Raw genomic sequence first — 18,872 nt, forward strand, 5'->3', positions numbered from 1 at the left:
TGATCCTTTCCATCATAAATCAGACTATAAAGTTACAACTGAATGTGACTAAATTTTTTTGCCATTTGATCAAGAAGATTATATTGCACATACCACTGTGTACATTATACAATTGATATATACCTGGAATATGGCACGTTCATTTTTATCCATGACATCCCTCAGCGTATTGATCTCGGCATCTTTTTCTTTCAGCATGGCTTCAAGTTCCCCCACCCCCGAATCACTGGGTGAGGGGGTCTGTATGTATCCCTCCATCCTCAGTGAAGAGGCATGACTAATGCAGGAGGAACGGGTGGATTCAGGTCTCTCAGGGGTGTACAGTTTTTGACTATCACTAGAGTAGTTTGTTGACCTATCACTATCAAAATGCAGAGACCCATGTGACATGTCTGCTACATTCTGATTGGTCATCGGGTAGTCCTGTGACCCGTAATAGCCATCGTCCTGTTGCGGAGTCTTGTGGTCAAAGTGACGAGTATTTACATAGTTGTGATTGGAGATGACCACTGGCTTGAAGGCGATTGGTCGAATTATGCCCTTTGCAGGAGACTGGAAAGAGAAAAGAAAAATTTCTGAATACATGTCAACAACACAAAATATTTACAGGAGCAGTGCGAAATCAACTCACACAGGAGAAACTTTCATCAACATGGTCTTCTTACAAACTGTTTAACAGTACATGTGTCAGAGTGTGTCAGTCCATAGTATTTCTAAATAATTCATCAAATGAAACATACCAGATAACTTTCTATCATGTGATACACACTAGCTGTTACCTGAGTAAACAAATGTTCATCGATAAGAAATTGGGCTTTTGCAAGCTTGTTGTAGTAATTGGTTGAAGTTTTACCGTGGAGATACCTGTGCAAAAGGGACAGCCTATTGTCTTTACAATAATCAAGTAATTCTCCAGAGAATGGACATGCATCGATACAGATTTGTTTGGAGCCATGACGATGTCTAACATCAAAGCCTTTTGTATACCTGCCTTTCATCAATGCAGTTGACATCAGGTTTATTTTGGAACAGGTAAAAAAAATTATCAAAAAAGAAAGGTTTGCCATACTTGAGGGGAAAAAATTTTTTGGAGACGTGCATGCAAACAGTTATCAATCAAAACGTTGGGAGGGGGAAAAAGTTAAAAGCATATAAAGAAACAGTTTAAATATCAATTTTTCTTTCTCGAAACAGTAGCCCTTTCATTTCAAAACTGCATGTCTGTCAAAAGTGTTGATTTCACCCCAAGCAAATAATTGCTCGCTATAATCAGATATGAGTTTTAAATAACCCCAAATGACACATCATGTTTGACACTTCCAAAGCACAGAATTGGGCCCCTTTATGAATTATCTCTCTTTATCAAATCTGATAAAGACTTAAATGCATGGCCATTAAGCAGTTAATTGATAAACTTGTGCTTACTTGCTTCAAAAGATCTTAAAGAGAAATGTAAAGTGGTCCAGTATTTGCATACTTTAATATCAACAAGACCAAAATTCAAATAAATATGCCATTTTTGAGTGAGTTATAGAGAAAAGTACATACCCTTGAAACAACAACTTCTTGCTACCAAGGTATATTACAAATAAAATATTCCCTCTTGTTGAAATTATTTATCTGATGTCAAATATATAATTCCAGAAGTTAGATATCAAAATTTTATGCATAGTGAAAGATCTGCGCATTTTGAATTGAAAATAGAACCATTACGTTTTCGAACTGTTTATGTATTTACATTTAGTTTACTTTGCAAAAGAGCTAAAAACAATGGATCAAAACAAGTTCTCAGCTGCTTATTAGTATCATGTTGGTAAATTGACCAATTGAATACATGTTTATATGGCCAAATTAGGTGCTGCGTATATGCTGATGAACATAAAGTGCACATTTGTAAGAAAAATGACACAAATTACTTGCCTTGATACATTGTATTGGATAATTACATCCTATAACTGTCAGTTATATACCATCTTCCAGTATATTAAGAAATTTTTCAGAAGAAAAATGGATTAAAAAAAAACTTTTTTTGGCCAACATTGAATTAATATGAAATAAATTATTTCATTTCAGTCACAGGCACACTTCAGTGCCATGCACTTTCGGTCGGATCACCTAACACCTTATTAAATCAATTATGTAATGTGATGACATAAAAAATCTAAAGAGAAAAAAATCAAATAAATGAGCTAAAAACTGTAACTGGAGATGACAAACATAAAATGTATGTAGTAAAAATGATCAATTTTCAAAAGGAAAAAAAAACTCATAAATCATGGACAAAAGCAAAAAAAAATTTTAATTGAAAGCAAGGCTATATAAGCCGCAGATAATAATGGCTTCTAATGCTAACTGTTTCCTCTTGGATGATGGCATAGAAATTGAAAATTGTCGTGTTTTTTTCAAATGGGGAATGCAGGTGCCTGCACATGGTAAGTGACCCAGAATTCAATTAAATTCTCATACATCATTGTCAAGGCCAAAAAAAAAAAAAAATTAAAAGGAAAAAAATCATTATCCATCCCAAAATTATCAAACCCATCAAAAAACTGTTAGAAAGGTGAAAGGGGCCTCAAGTACATGGAACAACTGCCCAAAGAAATCGGTCAAACGTATGTTTTCCCCACTCCTAAATGCTTGATTATACTAAATGAAGAAAAATTCAATCTTTTTAGGAAACGCAACCATATAAAGTTATTATGTGCCAATGCAAAGATACATTGTCTGTTGACACCCCCCACCAATAATAATTCAGTTGACTTTTTCATTTTCCATCCAACACTTATAACCTTCCAGAGCCTTTTCGACCACTTAAAATATTCAAGAATGTCTCCTTCATGTATGTATATACATACTCATTAGTGAAATTTTACAACATCAAGAGTCTTGACAATATCCACTTGAGAAATATCTACCCCCCTCGAATCATACATTGTATAGCGAATGTTGACAAAATGAAATCGGATTACGTGTCCAAGTATTACTTACCTGTGATTGTCTTGTTGTAAATATTAACCAAGAGATAATGAGGGTCACTCAGGTATAATGAAACATACAGTCAGGTAGATATACCCCAAACAATCCGATTTAACTCCCCAAAATTAAGCCCCGTGTTTGACAACAAAATTCAGACACTGAGACAGGCCACTGAAAGCAGAAGCAAGGCATCTGCCACCTCTCCTTTTTTTGTTGCAAAAAAACTCTCCTGTCAATGGAGGTGAAAATTGATTTTTTATGGCATTATGGCTTCAAATGATACCTGAATTAATATAAATTCAGGATCAATTCTGGGTCTATCATTGATCCATATGACACACACTGGACCTGCATACCGGAGTAATCAATGAGACAAACACTTAATTGAGTCTGAATGTTATGATTTCAGGGTACGGGATATACCGGATTATACCCTGGTCACACAATCAATACTTGGCCTGGTCATTCTTGAACACAATGTTTTAACTCAATTATTTAATAAGAAGTTTCAGACAATTGGGTTAGTTAGCATCCATAGATCAATGTATGAGAGATTTCAGTGCTTGACAGTTTTCAGTGTACACAGTGTGTCACTAATTGATTTTTACAGGTAAAAATAGACAAAGAACACATAAAATTAGAACAAAAATGGTAAAAAAATCTTGCATTGATAATATACCACCCTCTCCATTCTTAAATTGAGCTGTAAATGCACAACATTTAAAGACAATCATGTAACCCACATTTTACACTCAACGGATTCGGTCATACTTTCGCATTTAAGGCTTCATTAACTTCAGATTAAATGACTATTTCTAAAAACTCACCAAATTCACACCTATATTTCTAAATTACTAAGATTTTGTATTCATCATGTTCCCTACCCACTGTTTTTCCTATTGTATAAGGAACTGCTGTAACAGTGGTGTAGGAAGTGTGCAATATGTCCTGCAGCTGAATGAATCAGGACTTTCCACATCAAAGAAATTACCTACATGTGTATTGAAGATACTGCCAAGCACTGACTTAGGCTAAATACTACCTTTCATGTACCACAATTTGCATGATCTTAATATAAAATACTCATTCATCAACAGTTCCGCCTGAATTCTCTAAGGGAACACAAAATCTTCATTTGCTTTCATAGTGAATAAAAAGATTTTTTTGAAGCCCTGATATGGAGATTAAACCCTTTTTTTATGATGATTGCTTTTAAATTTCTTTTTTTTCCAAAACAACAGCTGGCTTATAATAACTATCCTGCCATTTTAGTCATCCACAGCTGCAGCAGAAAAGACCAACGACCTTTAACTAAATATTTCAATTTATGTTTACATGGACACACGAAAAATGACATTAACAGTACTAACTAATTGTTTTGTATAATCAAATAAAAATTCATCTGCGTAAAAAATCCTCCAATAAACTGAAACTAGCAACATTTTTTAAGTTATAAAAGTGAAATTATCTTCTAACAAGTCACAATATATGCCTTAAAGTTTTAAATGACTGTGCAATACTATACATCTGAAACTGCAGACAGTAATAAAATTTTTAATATTTTTCCCCTTTAAATGCAAAAGTAACTTTTAAACCTTGAATAATTTGCATGGTTGAATCAACTGACAGTAAACACCAAGGTGCATCTTTCTCCATTATTAATCAAATAAATATACAACACACATTCCAAAAGTAAATCTGTAACACACAGTAAAGAAGAAAATTAAATTGCAGACCAACAGAAGTACCAATAGGTTTATAGGTGCACCATCACCTGTAGACCTGCACAAAATTATCCCTCAGACCTAAAACTGGACCCTACCCCCTTAAATTACCTCAGAAGTAGGAGACAGTGTGCAGTATCCTCCGTCCTCCTCCTCCATATTGTCTCCACTAGAGGTCAGCACAGGGCCAGATGGAACTCTTCTGTGTTGACAGTCTGTGGCTCGAGCCAGCTGTCTTATCACAACTAATCCTACAGAGCCATAGAGCAGGCTGGATAGCGTGGACCCTCGTTAATGGAGGCTTTTGTGTCTTTATGATGTGTACACCGTCACCTAAGCCCTATTACCTACATTCCTCATCATGACACACAATTTTTACCTACATACACCTGTAAGAGGAATTCCATGGGCTCTAGGGGGAAGTTATGCCTCGATTTCTTGCTCTTTTCTCTCGATATATCAAGTGTCAATGATAGGGGTTGGATGGATTCTCACACTTTCCTTTGATATGGGTCTGATAAAATTCACCTGGAGTAAATATCCCATCAGCTGTTCAGAGTTTAAGGCTGTAATGACCACCTTTAGTCCAGAAGTAAGATTAGGTAATACCTAGGTTTTTCTGACACTGGCAACCCAATTATAGCTGATCAGGGGTTTATATTGACAGACTGTTTAATCCTTCCCCTGTTTACGTTTTGTCCTCTTGGCAGTCACATAAAAGCAGTTATTTGGGACAGGAATGTTTTTCTCCCACCATGCAATTTACTGCAAGTTCCCTGTATAATTGTCACAGTCTCGCCAGCAATCGAGGACACTTTTTGTCAAACTTGCCGGATATACCCATGAAACCGTTCATTATCTGATGAGAAGGCAATATTTATGTGGTGCGTCTCCGATTGAGGGCTCTTACTTTTCTGTAACAACCTCGGCTCGAGAGTTCTTACTGCTCCCCTGAATTACCTAGGAGTTGCCCAAAGAAAGGTGATGGCGCACTAAACAATGGGGAACAGAGGTCCTTTAATGTGTAAACTTATAATGCAGTCGAGAGAAATCTCTCACTTACACCAAGTCATAAATCTATAAAATCAGACAAATTATGACATTGTATTGGAGCTGTCTCCACCCCTTTTATTGACAACACTTGACTCTCGTTAGCGTCGTATATATATACCTTCTCTGATCGAATCAAAATTTATGGCGCATTAAAGTTTTATCATAAATCTCACAAAAAGTACATATACTCTCCCCAAAACAGATGCCTTTTTGTCTAGAGAGCTTACAAGTGATAAAATCTTTTTATTTCTCTAAACCGTTTGCCAATCATACTTTTGTTATTTTCATCCAAAGCCTATCCACACCTAACATAAATACCAGTATTTTCCAGTCAAAACGACAAAAAGAGAAATATTTTACACTTTTTGTTACCTGTACAAAAAAAAATTTTAAGACGTACCTGTGTAAAATTATTGTTGGTGTCTACCTGAAAAATCTCCATTTGAAAAAAAACCTTCAACTAAATGGTGACTTCTTGCCAAATGACAGTGATATATCTATGACCTATTAGTGAACATCTGGTATTGAGTCAATTTTATAAAAGTATAAACTGTCCTTTAGGGGGGTCACCTGTGTTTGAATCATCAAAGATCCCCCTGAAGATTACACCCAGACTGACAATGCCCCACCCACCCACACAATACCCGTCAAAAATGGAACCCTGCCAATTAAAACTTTAATCATAACTAGGTCATTTACTCGACATAATTATAAATCTCATGTGTAAACAAAATTCATAAATCTTGAGAACCATCTTATCTTGTGTGAGCAGATACAAAGGCGTTTTTCATACAAAACATTAAACAAGTCTGAAATTTCAAATGAATGACCAAGAGGGGGAAATTTGAGTCAGTGGGAAATTGCATTTCTATTTTTTTTTGTAATCAGTTCTATTGCTTCTTGTAAAAGCCACAAGCCAACAAAAAACACTCTAAACAGTAAATCATAATATATGGTCTAGAAAAAATGGAAATATTATACAGCCTTGTCTATTATTGTTATAAACCTGTTGTGACAATTTTATGGATATGCTTGAGTTGAAGAATCTATTCTTGCAATGCTTGTAAAAGGGGTATTTTGGGGAAAAGACAATTTATTTAAGATTTCTAACATTTTGATGATCTTGAGAGATAACATTGACAGTATTTCCTGTTCTTTTTACTAGTCCATTATCGATACATCTCAACCACCAATCTTTACATGACATTCCAACTTCACACCTCAGAAACCATTAAAACTTCACTATTCTCAATGAAAACTTTCTGTATCATTCAAATTCTTCTAAAATTAACCCTTTTATCTCTTCATATCTACTGATACTCATAAAATTATACTTTTTTAAGAGCTCGATCTTTCCATTAACCTGAAATAGATTAAAAAAGCAGAGCCATGACAAAGCTTAAATGCAAACTACAGGTGACAATCAACAAAACTCTTGCTTCAATCTTATTTCCTCTCAAATCAACAAAATGATGTACTGAAACCCATTAGCTGCAAGACCATCAAAATCCAACAAAAAATGTTCTGAGCCATTTTGGAATAATGTATGCAAGGAGGGAGGGGTAGGGGAGAAGTGAGGTAATTAATCCTCCATTATCAAAATCCAACTTCTGGCCTTTGAGGACATTAAACTAAAATAAGAATACATTAAGGCCGTATTCACATTTAAGGCCGTATTCACACTACATAAAATTGTCTCCAATAAAAACTACACAGACAAACAAGAATTCTATACAGTACTAATTTTTTGTGTTCTTACTTATCACAAACATGTATAATATTTCGTGTAGTCTTTTAATCTAGGGTATTAGGAGATGTCTACCTAACAATTCTGTCTGCCTGACAATTATACCTGTGTCTGTCTGTGGGACCACAAAGGTATCATGGTGAGACACGGGACTCATGGTGCTATACCTATAAATTACACCTCCTAAATAATCTCATAATGCAGTATTATCACCACACGGTGAGATAAATATTTTTAAATTATCAAATATACGTATATATGTGTGCATGACAAACTTCTTTTAAATTCTTCCTGTCTTAATCATCCATCAATAAGCATGGAACGCGGCCAGATTTATCTATTTTTACATATCAGAACAATATAAGTAGGAAATATTAAGAAAACAATGTGTATATACAGATTATATTTTAAAATTCATATAATTCTGCAAGAATTATTCTAAAGGAAACTTTATCTGTCGTAGTCATGCAACCTTAAATCTAGATGTTTTTATATTTGTTAAAATAATACTAGTATTTTGGGACTCTGCCTGATTTTTCCATATTTTTTGCCTCTCAAAAGGCTAGCCCACTTATTGTGGTTTCTTTCATGGGAATTTGTTTTTTTTACTAGTTTTGGGGAAAAAAATATTTATTAGTAAATTCATAGACATCTACCTTGTTCTATTCTATCATAATTTGTAGAACCTTCATTTATCACTTAATTATATTGAGATCTAACTCAACTAAGAAAATTATGAAAAATATGGATTCAACCAAAAAATGATCAAACCCCACAACAAGCCAGTATTATACACTATAGTATGAACTTTGAAGTCATTTAATTACTTTAAACTGTTTTCTTTCAATAGCTTGACTTTATAAGCACCTAGCACCTCAGTAAAGATATGTCGTAATCCTGACAGCACTCAATAAACCAACAAATTAGCACTGAGGAATAACAGTTCTCTTAACTCAAGGGTGATTGACTTACCAAATCTTGACAGCATTTATATGGCTTAATTACAGATTAGCAGAACAAAAAAAGTGATTAAAAGGATAATCCATTGACACTCACCCATCAGACTGAGACAGAAAACAGGAAAAATGCCCCCGGGTCATCGGAACCTCCCAAAAGCCTCGTAAATCCCTTCCATAAATTTCATCCTCCTTTTTGGAAGAATTAAAATTTGTGGATCAGAAAAGCATTTTCAAACAATGAGAATGGTTATTTATGACCAGAACACCTCTGACTTTTTGCTATTTAATAATACAAAATAAATGGAGATTTCCTTTATCCTGGGGTAAGTAGTCAATTATTTGTAATAAAGATGTGTGAAACTTGATAGGTGTCTGTTAAAAAACACAAAAAGGATAGAAAACTGGTGCCTGGTTTTATTTGGAGCAGAAATCCTTTCGCCATGCATACAAAAGATGTTTTAAATCAAAAACCATTAAAGAGTTTGTAAAGTACCAAAGAAAATTTTAGAAGATATATTGAGTGAAAACAACAAAAAATAAGACTTCAAGGGGGACAACTCTATTGAACCCCCAAAATTCTATATTAATTTCTATTTCACGAAACTAAAAAGTTTAAATTATCAATTCAGACATAAATCAATTTTAAAATAAATCATAGAAGTTGAAAACTAATTTGGTGAACATCATATGAATACTTAAAGGAACAAAATTAATGACAGCTAGACTATGACTGACCTTGGAAAATGAAAATCTCTTAATAATATGGTACATTTATGTCAAAAAACATTCAGGTGCATCTAGACTACTTAAAAGGCATCCAGACGTTCATCCGAGTTTACACACATACAAGTCTTGCAAATGTTTGATGTAATAAACTGTTTTGACACAAACACACATAAACAGATTTAACCTGGACCTAATTTTACTTGCACTCCATCATTAACAAGCCGTGCGCTAATGAACAAATCTAATTCTTGTCAGCACTGGAATGCAGGGTTCACACTTAGGAGCATATCATTTCAATACACAGTTTCCCCAAATAAAGAGAACCACTTCACAACATTAAAAGGTGGATAATGAGGGTCGTTAATTATTCCGCATGTTTTTTCAATCAAGATAACACATTGACGGCTAAAGGGGAATTTTTCTGACCTGATGGGCATGTTATCTTCTCTGTGTTGCGTAATTAATACAGGTTATCACAGAATTCATTATGCAAATAGCCAGGCCAGATGTGCCAGGGAAAAGAGGGCTTAAATACTAGGCATGACAGAGATTATAATTGAGTCAAAAATCACAGATTATCCCAAATGCCACCCAATTTTCTATGATAATGGACATAATATCTGATAAACTGCATTCAGCAGTGCAGGCAGACAAGCTGTTCCACATGACCATCACAAAATGACTGAATTCAAGAAGCATATATAGCTAAAATTATATTTCATTAAAAGTCCTTTTTTTCTACACACGTATACTGTGAAATCACTAATTTTTTGTGGAGTTGGGGTTGGGGTTGGGGGTTAATTTTCATTGTTTTCGAGGCATGGAATAACCCATGAATTTATGACCACCTCAAAATTCAAAAATTTCATATGCATTATGACTAAAAAAATCAAGTCCCAGAATCCCCAAAGAAGAAATGATTAACAAATTCAATGCCTTTTATTTTGAACATCATGAAATATACACTGTCTATTCTAAATTTATTCGGACTGATAGAATATGCTTTGGACTGGTAGAAGGCATTAAGTCATCAGTCCAAATGACTGATAGAAATATTTGGTTTTCGAAAACTCTGAAAAACCAATATTTTTTCCTTAAAACTGGAAAATTTGACACCACGAAAATATGTGATTTTACATTATCCATTGTATAGAGAGAAAGCATTTAAATTTCAGACAGACCATGCAACCAAAAGGACGTTTTTAGTAGTTACACAACACCATTCAACCAAAAGGACATTATTTAATTGTACCTGTAGTTACACAATGCCTGAGACATGAAAAATGTGGTAAACTGTATACAATCCTCAACATCAGTACCTGACAGATGTTGTTGAACCCTTTTATAATCTCAAAATCAACTGTCAACAGATACTTATGTGCACTTAAGTCTATACTTACATAAACATGTAACATGCTGAATCAGCAAGCCAATTACACTGAATAAAACATCTTTAGTATTTAGATGTGGCTGGATTCAACATAGAGGTGCCACCATATAGAATAGGGTACACCATACACTAGTGGCCTCTCTGAAGTCACCATACAAAGTAAATTCCCACCTTCCCACCCCAGTCGCAGGAAGTCAGATGGCCTTATAATCTGGTTCTATCTGAAGGGGAATTTTACTGTTTTTATCTTTTGTTTGTTTAGTTTTAATCTGATTGTCATATCTAGAGGGGACCCAGGACCTGCAATGATCAGGTCCCAAAACTTCAAGCCGGCCCTGGGGGACAGCAATCAGGTTTTTCCTTTGTCCCACAAAGGAAATATTTGGACACCAGAAAAAAGCTGTGATTTTTCAGATGAGGTGTGGATTGAATCGCTACATCAATTGAGCTAACCCCATTCAATAATTGTTTACCTTTCTACTTGTTTTATCCATAATGCAGTTCATGCGGGTCAGTGGTGTTTACTTTCACGACTATTACATCTTGGTGATGTAATGCCACCCAGAAATTTTACAGATGGTATAAATGAGGGGAAGACAGGCAGACTTTATATAAAACGTACTTTCTGTTCCAACCTGGAGCTTTTCCATTTTGTGTTTGCCAGTATATAAATAATTTCAGTTTGATGGCTAGATTGATGACTAAAACACAGCTCCTTATCTACCTTTGGGTGGCGGCCAATAATCCCAGTATAATGTCTGCTGATACATGCACACCTCCTCAGGTACATGTATTCCAAACAGGCGTGAAAATGGCCATTAATTTCACGCTACTTATCTTTTAATTTGATTGTATGAAAGTTGAAGCATTTCTTTCCTTCATTAACTTAAGAAAAATTAAACTCCAAAAAATCATAATAAATGAGAAAACTAAAATATTTTGTTCCTAACAAATAAAGGTAAGGGTAAGATTTTCATATTTGTCATTTGAAGATGGATGTGATATTTTGGACTAAATTCATCAAAGAAACTTCTAATTAGCTGCACAATATAAATTAAAACTTACTTTTGATAGCATTCCACTGAAAGGAGCCAGCTTTGGGGGTCCAACCTCGTTGTCCTCCGACCTTCTGACCTCGTGACCTTCAGGCAGCAGATGACCATGGGTCAGATTCCCATGAAGTCCTCCTGTCATTTCTTTCTTTATTTGAGAAGGAGTCCAGGTCTTCCTTCTGGTTTGGCTATAATTGTGCTGATTACTATTGCTGCGATGGCTATAATACTGCTGGTTGTTGCAAGGGTATGACCTTTGCATGTAGTCAGAGTTGAAGGACATCACACTACTTGTTCTGAGGGGTGGATCCGGAGCACCACCCCTGGCTTTTCTACTCGGAAAGTGAATATGAGAATAGTCATCATAGTCACTAGATTTATGATCAGGTTGTCCTATAGAAATGGCGTCGTGTCTTGGTGAAGCAAATTCATGCTCCGAGACTGAGAGATCGTGGAATCCACCATTGTGACTTCCCGAGTATGAGGCATCATGGGAAATATTGGAGTAGTTTGAGAGTGGGGAATAAAGGTGATGTAGACGAGGGGAGAAGTCTCTATCCGACACACCCAGATCTGAGCTGGAATAGCTACGATTCGTCATTGCAACCATTTATTCCGCAGCTGAAAAAGAACGGAAAAAATTATTTAACATAAAAACACTTTTGAACTGAAACACAAAAAAATTATTCAGAAATAATATTTGGAAAGTCCTTGTACAACATCTGCTGAAAAAAGATAACGATTTATGCCAGGCAGATGAATGTAACTTACAGCAGGAGAAAGTGAGCCATTAGCATCATGTACATAGAGTGGCCATTTACCGAATGACACACCATATGTCAGAGAGATGAGTGGAATCAAAATAATGAGCTAAATAATGTGTATAATGTCAATAGTACACCACACTGGTAACTATATTTACACAGAGTTCAATTTTGATCACACTGAATAAATTCCATTTCAATGATCCATTTAACACTGATCCTGAGGAAAACAAAAGGCGTGTGTAAACCCAATTGTCAGCAAAAACCTGGTACTGAATTGATAATTTTTATAATTCATCAGCAAAATGCATGACTTTCTAATTAGCTTAATTAATTAAAAACCTCATTTTTCATTCAAAATTGTTTACAGATCACTGCTCGAGTGACATAAATAAATAATTTCTTAATTACCTCATCCTGAAATGAAAAATATGTCTAACATTTACACATAAATTTACCTCAGATGTAGGAGAAGCGATTTTAAGTGTATATATGACATAAAAGTAGTGAGGAGAGGCATAATGAGGGAGAAAGAATAGTGCAGAAAGTCTACAGGGACTGTATTAATAAGTATCAAGTAACCATGAAAATAATCGCCAGAATCGGCAAGCTTCAGAAGTGGACCCAAGGGACGAAGAGGCCATTATGAAAATGATTACCATACATCACACCTCCAATGGCATGAAACTAGAGTAGGCTAATGTACATTAGGATCAGACAGTAAGGGGAGGTAATAAAAACACCATCAAAGGGAGACTACTGGTATCCAGACAGAAAATAATTAGGTGGCATTCTCATTTATGCAATGTGACTTGGCAGGACAGCACATCAGTGCCATTTATTAAGATGATCCTTTTTGAGAGGCACAATATTTGTTGATATGAATACTACGAATTGTGTGCATTTTAGCAATTTGTAACAAAACCTTCCTCTGCATCATGCAACTGATCATCACGCTGGGCAACACTGTTATATCTCAATCTGCAACTAAATCTCAGAGCAGTAACATATGTCAAAGCTTCAAACATGTTGATGTATAATATTAATATCTAACTTACAGGCAGCAAGATCAGCTGATACATGAAATAAAATACTATCCAGTGAAGTTGTTCATCTCAAATGATAAATTTATTCCCTGACTTTGAGCCTTTGACACAATTTTCATTCATCAAGGTCTGCCTTTATGACTTTACATGTGCAGGATGAAAAAAAGTTACACTCATGGTTTAAAATTATACTACTTTGCATTTATACTTTGATACAATTTATGCTGCTATCATTTTCCAAATATGCTACCTCAGCTATGTAGAATATGATACAAATTCAATTGACTGAAATTGAAATTCTGGATGGTCAAACTATATAAATTTAGTATCTTGCAACACCTGTTGTTAAACATACTGTGGGAAAAGTCTCCAGCATGTCAGAAATTAAGTAAACACTTGAAACTTGTGTAAAAAAAGTAAAAACTGAACTCTTCAAAGACCTGTTTCCTGTCCTGCTAATAAGTGTAACATTTTCCCTGTTTCCTTCCCAAAATATCACATTACTGAATTAACATAGTTATCATAACACCCCCTGGGGCAGAGAAAAACATGATGAAAATCTGGATTTTTTCCCCTTCAATTTTATGCATTTCCTGTTTCATTCAAGTGGAAAAACATGCAGACATGGTTCTATAATGAAAGAAAAATGAACTCAGTATGTAGTAATTACTGTTTGGCTTGCCTACCAGGTCACATGACCTCAGACCCCTGCGAGGGGCATCTGTTTGTTGTTACCAAGGGACTGGAATTTCAACACCATACTTGCCAGCTATGAAAAAGAACTTGTTTCTAGATTTAGCCATCATGAGATGAGAGAAAAGAAAGTATGGCACCGAATCTATATCACAATACAAAACAGGTTTCTTTCTGAAAGTTATGCGTTTCTCGAGCAATATAACTATCACTCTCTTGGGCAAAAGACTGTACAAGAATTCTAAGAATTATATGCTACGTGGTTAATTATAGAACAGAACACCAGATATTCACCAGAAATCTACACAGAACTCAATATAGAGACTTGCCAATGAAGACGCCTAACTCAATAACTGCTATCCAGGATTTTCTTTCTGAATTTTAACAAATTCCTTTGGCAGCTGACCAAAGTTCAGAATATTCCTCATTAAATGTTTAAATTTTTTATAATTCTGTGAGGTTTTTAAGTGCGTTTATCAAAAGATAGCATGTCATATCAGTTACACATTCTGCTCAAAAACCGGAAACTAACGGGTAACGCAATGATACTAATAACAGAGTATCATAAATATATACATTACACCAAATAGCATATACAAATATCCACAAGAACGAAATTACTTTTGCTTGAATTATGGACAATAAATGAAAAACACACAAAATAAACATAAATGAAGTCACAGAGCAACAAAGAACTTATGTTTCGGAAGTTGTACCCATCATTTATGGTGATCCAGTTACCTACGATGAATAATTGGAAGAGTTTATAAACTGGTATCTGATCTTGATATATTCGGCAGTACCAGTCTACCTTTACATCCGAGTGACATTCCGACGGATTTCTCTGGATAACACCAGCAGATCAGCTGTCAGTGTGATAAATTGAGCAGGTGAAATGCTATCCAAAAAAGTGAAACCAGTGCAAACTGTTTTCAGAAATTTGAATATGATGTACATCTTCCCTCGTTTTTGTATAGACTTTTTTTTTGTTCTAATTTCTCTTTTTTCTTATATTCGGAGTCAGAATACCATGAAGTGAGTGAAGGTCTAGCCTGTTATTAAAGCATAAGAACTTTTGATAATTGCACTGTTCTCTGTCATTACAACACGAGGGTAGCTCATTAGTTGAATAACTCCACAGTGTCACGAAAAGGAAAAAGGTACAGAACAAAAAGAGAGAGGCAGGGCTGAAAGAAAAGACAGTCTAAACAAGAAGACAACTAGCCGACTATAGGACTCTGAAGGTGAATTTCTTAAACTAAACTGCGACAGACTGAAATCACAAATAATATTCAGTATAGGGAAAAACTTCTTTTTTTTATTTTGATAAAAGTCTGTACTTTTTTCATCTTCTTAATTCAGTCTAAGTCAGTTTTACATCTTGAAATATCTAATACTGTACATGTACTATAGTGAGCATAGGAGAGGTTCAGCTCTCTTTATCTGTTAATTATACAGAATGGAAAAATAACCCATGTTCTAGGAAATGTGTAATATCTCTTTACTGTATGAAGTACAAGTCTGACACTATATCAGCATTTGGATTGCAGAAGAATTAAAGCACATCTTCTCAAGAAATATCTGCGGGACTCTGCTGTGAACAAAAAGGACATATCATGCAATTTCTGAGTCTTTACAAGGGCTATTGCTCTGCATGTACTAAAGGTGAAATTCAAACAATGTGGTAGACTATTTTCACAGCATAGACAATTTTCACAGCATACATATGTGCAAGGATTCATGTATCGTTAATATTTGTTTATTTATTTATGCATATTTATAATAATCTGCTAAAAACAAACTTAAATCTTATCAACAATATTAATAATTCATGTGGGTTTGAAATTCCCATCTCCCACTCCTGAATGAAATTAAACTATAAACACAATCTTGAATGTATTTGAGTTTACCCGGTCTTGAGATAAAGACACTTCAATGCCTCTTATGAATTGCACACTGACAACTCATTAAAGAAAGACTTCACCTTGTCTTTCAACCATTTGATGGAATGTAACACTATAACCCCTCAGTATTGATTTAAACAAAGACAGGGCTGACTGGAAAATTAAAGGTTTAACATGTCTAAAAGATAAAAAACAAAAATGGAGCTAATATACCACACCAAAACATGCAACTGAGAGATATGTAGGCAGATAGCAATGAAACTCATTTTAGGTGTCACTTACATAAGTTTGTAAAATGAAATTAAAGTACATTCATTATACAAGAAATTTAATTATCAGCTGGAATTTTCATTATCAATTATAAAATTTTTCAATTAGTTTGTGCTAATTTTTAAAAATTATATAAGCTTTAAAATTGCAGTTTTGTTTCCTTCTAGACGGAGAAAGAGGAATTTAAATGTTTCCGTGTGTAGAAAAAACAACACAAACTGAAAACATACCCATGCATGTAATGAAGAACATTGCACAGAAAATCCTAACAATTCTCCCTCTTTATCACATCCACAAGAAAACATTCACATGTCCTTCTCTTAAAGCTCAGAATTCAATAGGCCACTGCCTGCAGCATTTATTTTCCCAAAGAAACACAGGAACTGAATTTTCTGATAAAATCAGACATTTTTTTCCTCTCCCTGCACATCAAGAGTTTTCCTGCGAGCCCCCTTGACATGCACCTCCCACAAATTGGAATATTCCAAAGATAAACAGAACGATATTTACCCTTAGTGTCAGTTAGCTGGAACAGTTCACTTTAAACCAGGAGATTGTCAAAAGACTCAGCTCGCAGCTTCCAAAAAAAATTTATCTTCACACAAGTTTCTCTTTTTTCCTCAACAGGAACAATGCTTTGTAACAATTTTGCTTTCCTTTAATCTTTCTTTCTTTAGAATGAGGGGTGAAGCACTTTAGAAGTACCAAATAGTTAAAGGCTACCTGGGTACCTTTAATTTTCCTATCAAAGTATAGCCATTAAATTATAGGATGACAAAATGCAGCCTAAGTGTATGATGTCGATATTGTTATTTAATGGCCACCTGATGGGCTAAGAAAAAAATATCAAGTCTCGAACAACGGTTAGTGGAGAGAAATAATCGAGGAATTCAGAAACCAGCCAACGCAATAATTCACGCAAAAACTGTTTTATACCTCAAACCACAGGGTTATACACTCCCTTTGTGAAGAAAACATCCCAGTTTAATATTACCTTCCAGTGTAGTCAAAGAGTCTTGTAGCATTAAATTCTGGGGGTAAAATTAAAATGCATAATGATGACAGTTGTAAAGAAATTTTGCGCAGGTATGAGAAACATCTTACATCTTTAACATTACAACTGGCTCGTAAATTCAGAAGATATAAGATCTTAATGGGAAGCCACTTTTTCTTTTTGTCATTCCATTAAAGGGAAGATGGCCATGATTAATTAGATCAGATTTAATGATGTCATGCTAAATTTAACATCACAAGATCTAGAAATGATTAGAAAAAAATCTTGTGAATTAAACTTGAGAAACCAATTTCAGGCCCCCACAGAAACATATAGTTAACATTCGAAAAAACAAAATTTAAAATTGACAAATACCATACCTGTGTCTACAAGAAACATCTGAAGAAATAGCAAAGATTTTCTCTCAGCGAAGTTTAAATTAACCTAACTGTCGTGGATGAGTGTCTTTTTAGTTAGATTGTCTTACAACTGTTCAAAAATGTAATCCCGTATGTCACCTAAAAAAAAGTGTACGGTTTCCAGGACAACGACTCAGGTGTGATTCCCAGGTGTACATCCATTTCTCCAGGTGGATCTTCAGTCTTCTCCGATTTCCAGGTATCAAGAGTACTCAATAAAACAAATTCCTTGGACGTACAGCAAAAACGAAATAAATATCCAGTTAAAGTTAAAAGATCTGTACGCATTTAAAAGAGTTACTTCATCACTGCTGAGTATAATACACAATAGGTCGGCCACCCAGTCTAAGAATCTTGAATCAAAATCACAGTCTTCTAAGAACACTTCTAGAGAAAAGTTTGACAGCTAAAATTCAAGGACTTTTTTGACAAAAATAAATTTGCTGACTTTGTAAAAGTTCAAGTAGGGAAAAAATTAGAGAAAACTTCAATGAAAAATTCAAGTAGGAAAAAAATGAATGACAACTTCAAAAAAAAAACCACTTTCTCCAGAGGCACAGTTAATTTTCCCACAAGAAATATTCAGAAGTTCTTAATTTTCTCCTGTCACTTTTTGCCAAATCTGAAACTGGACTTCCACTTCAGACAAAGTTTCTGTAAGTATATTCCTGATATATAACACTATATAATACTTGGACTTTATCTGATAACAGTCCAAAAGTAAAAGAAAAAAAAAACAACACTTGGTTAAGGGTGTCAAAGTAAACAGAAGTTAGAGCCCTGCTGAGCCTAATCTTTTTCTATAATCCTGGGTAAATCTTTTGTAAGGGCTACGTCTGATAGTAGTCTGGACAGAGCTGATTAGTGCATGACCCATGACAATGGAGCTCGGATCAAATTTAGATTCATGCCCATCAAAGCAGAGGGCTGGACAGTGGACATCATTTAATGACAGTAAACTAAAAAAAAAAAATACCCATAAAATTAATCTGTCTGCGTTATTAGATTCTGTTCATAAAGGCACAGTTCAAAAAAATGTTATTTCACGTCTCACTCTCCGGAAATTGAAAGGTGAAAAAGCTGAAGACACTTCAAGACAGGATTTTTCTAAAAAGGTTCAGAGATAAAAGCTACACAAGATTACAAAAGCAGGAA

The 18,872-nt window shown here is 34.8% G+C and overlaps 1 protein-coding gene across 3 annotated transcripts in view; it reads right to left on the reverse strand.

The window, feature by feature from the left end:
• Positions 1-18,872, reverse strand: part of LOC134266682 (leucine zipper putative tumor suppressor 2 homolog) — a 28,143-nt gene that overhangs the window by 2,173 nt on the left and 7,098 nt on the right. For 2 of the 3 annotated variants that reach the window (XM_062748900.1, XM_062748899.1), the window contains 2 exons: positions 11,641-12,248; positions 124-552 (listed from right to left, as the gene is read on the reverse strand). In XM_062748900.1, coding sequence (XP_062604884.1) covers positions 124-552; positions 11,641-12,237 — 1,026 coding nt within the window. In that variant the 5' untranslated portion in view covers positions 12,238-12,248. Of the gene's footprint in view, positions 1-123; positions 553-11,640; positions 12,249-16,534; positions 16,729-18,872 lie in introns of those variants that run through there. The other variant, XM_062748901.1, reaches the window with a different exon arrangement.

Source organism: Saccostrea cucullata, unplaced genomic scaffold (genome assembly GCF_032062105.1).
Source record: "Saccostrea cucullata isolate Sc308-1 unplaced genomic scaffold, CSIRO_AGI_Scuc_v1 ctg433, whole genome shotgun sequence".
NCBI lineage: Eukaryota > Metazoa > Mollusca > Bivalvia > Ostreida > Ostreidae > Saccostrea > Saccostrea cuccullata.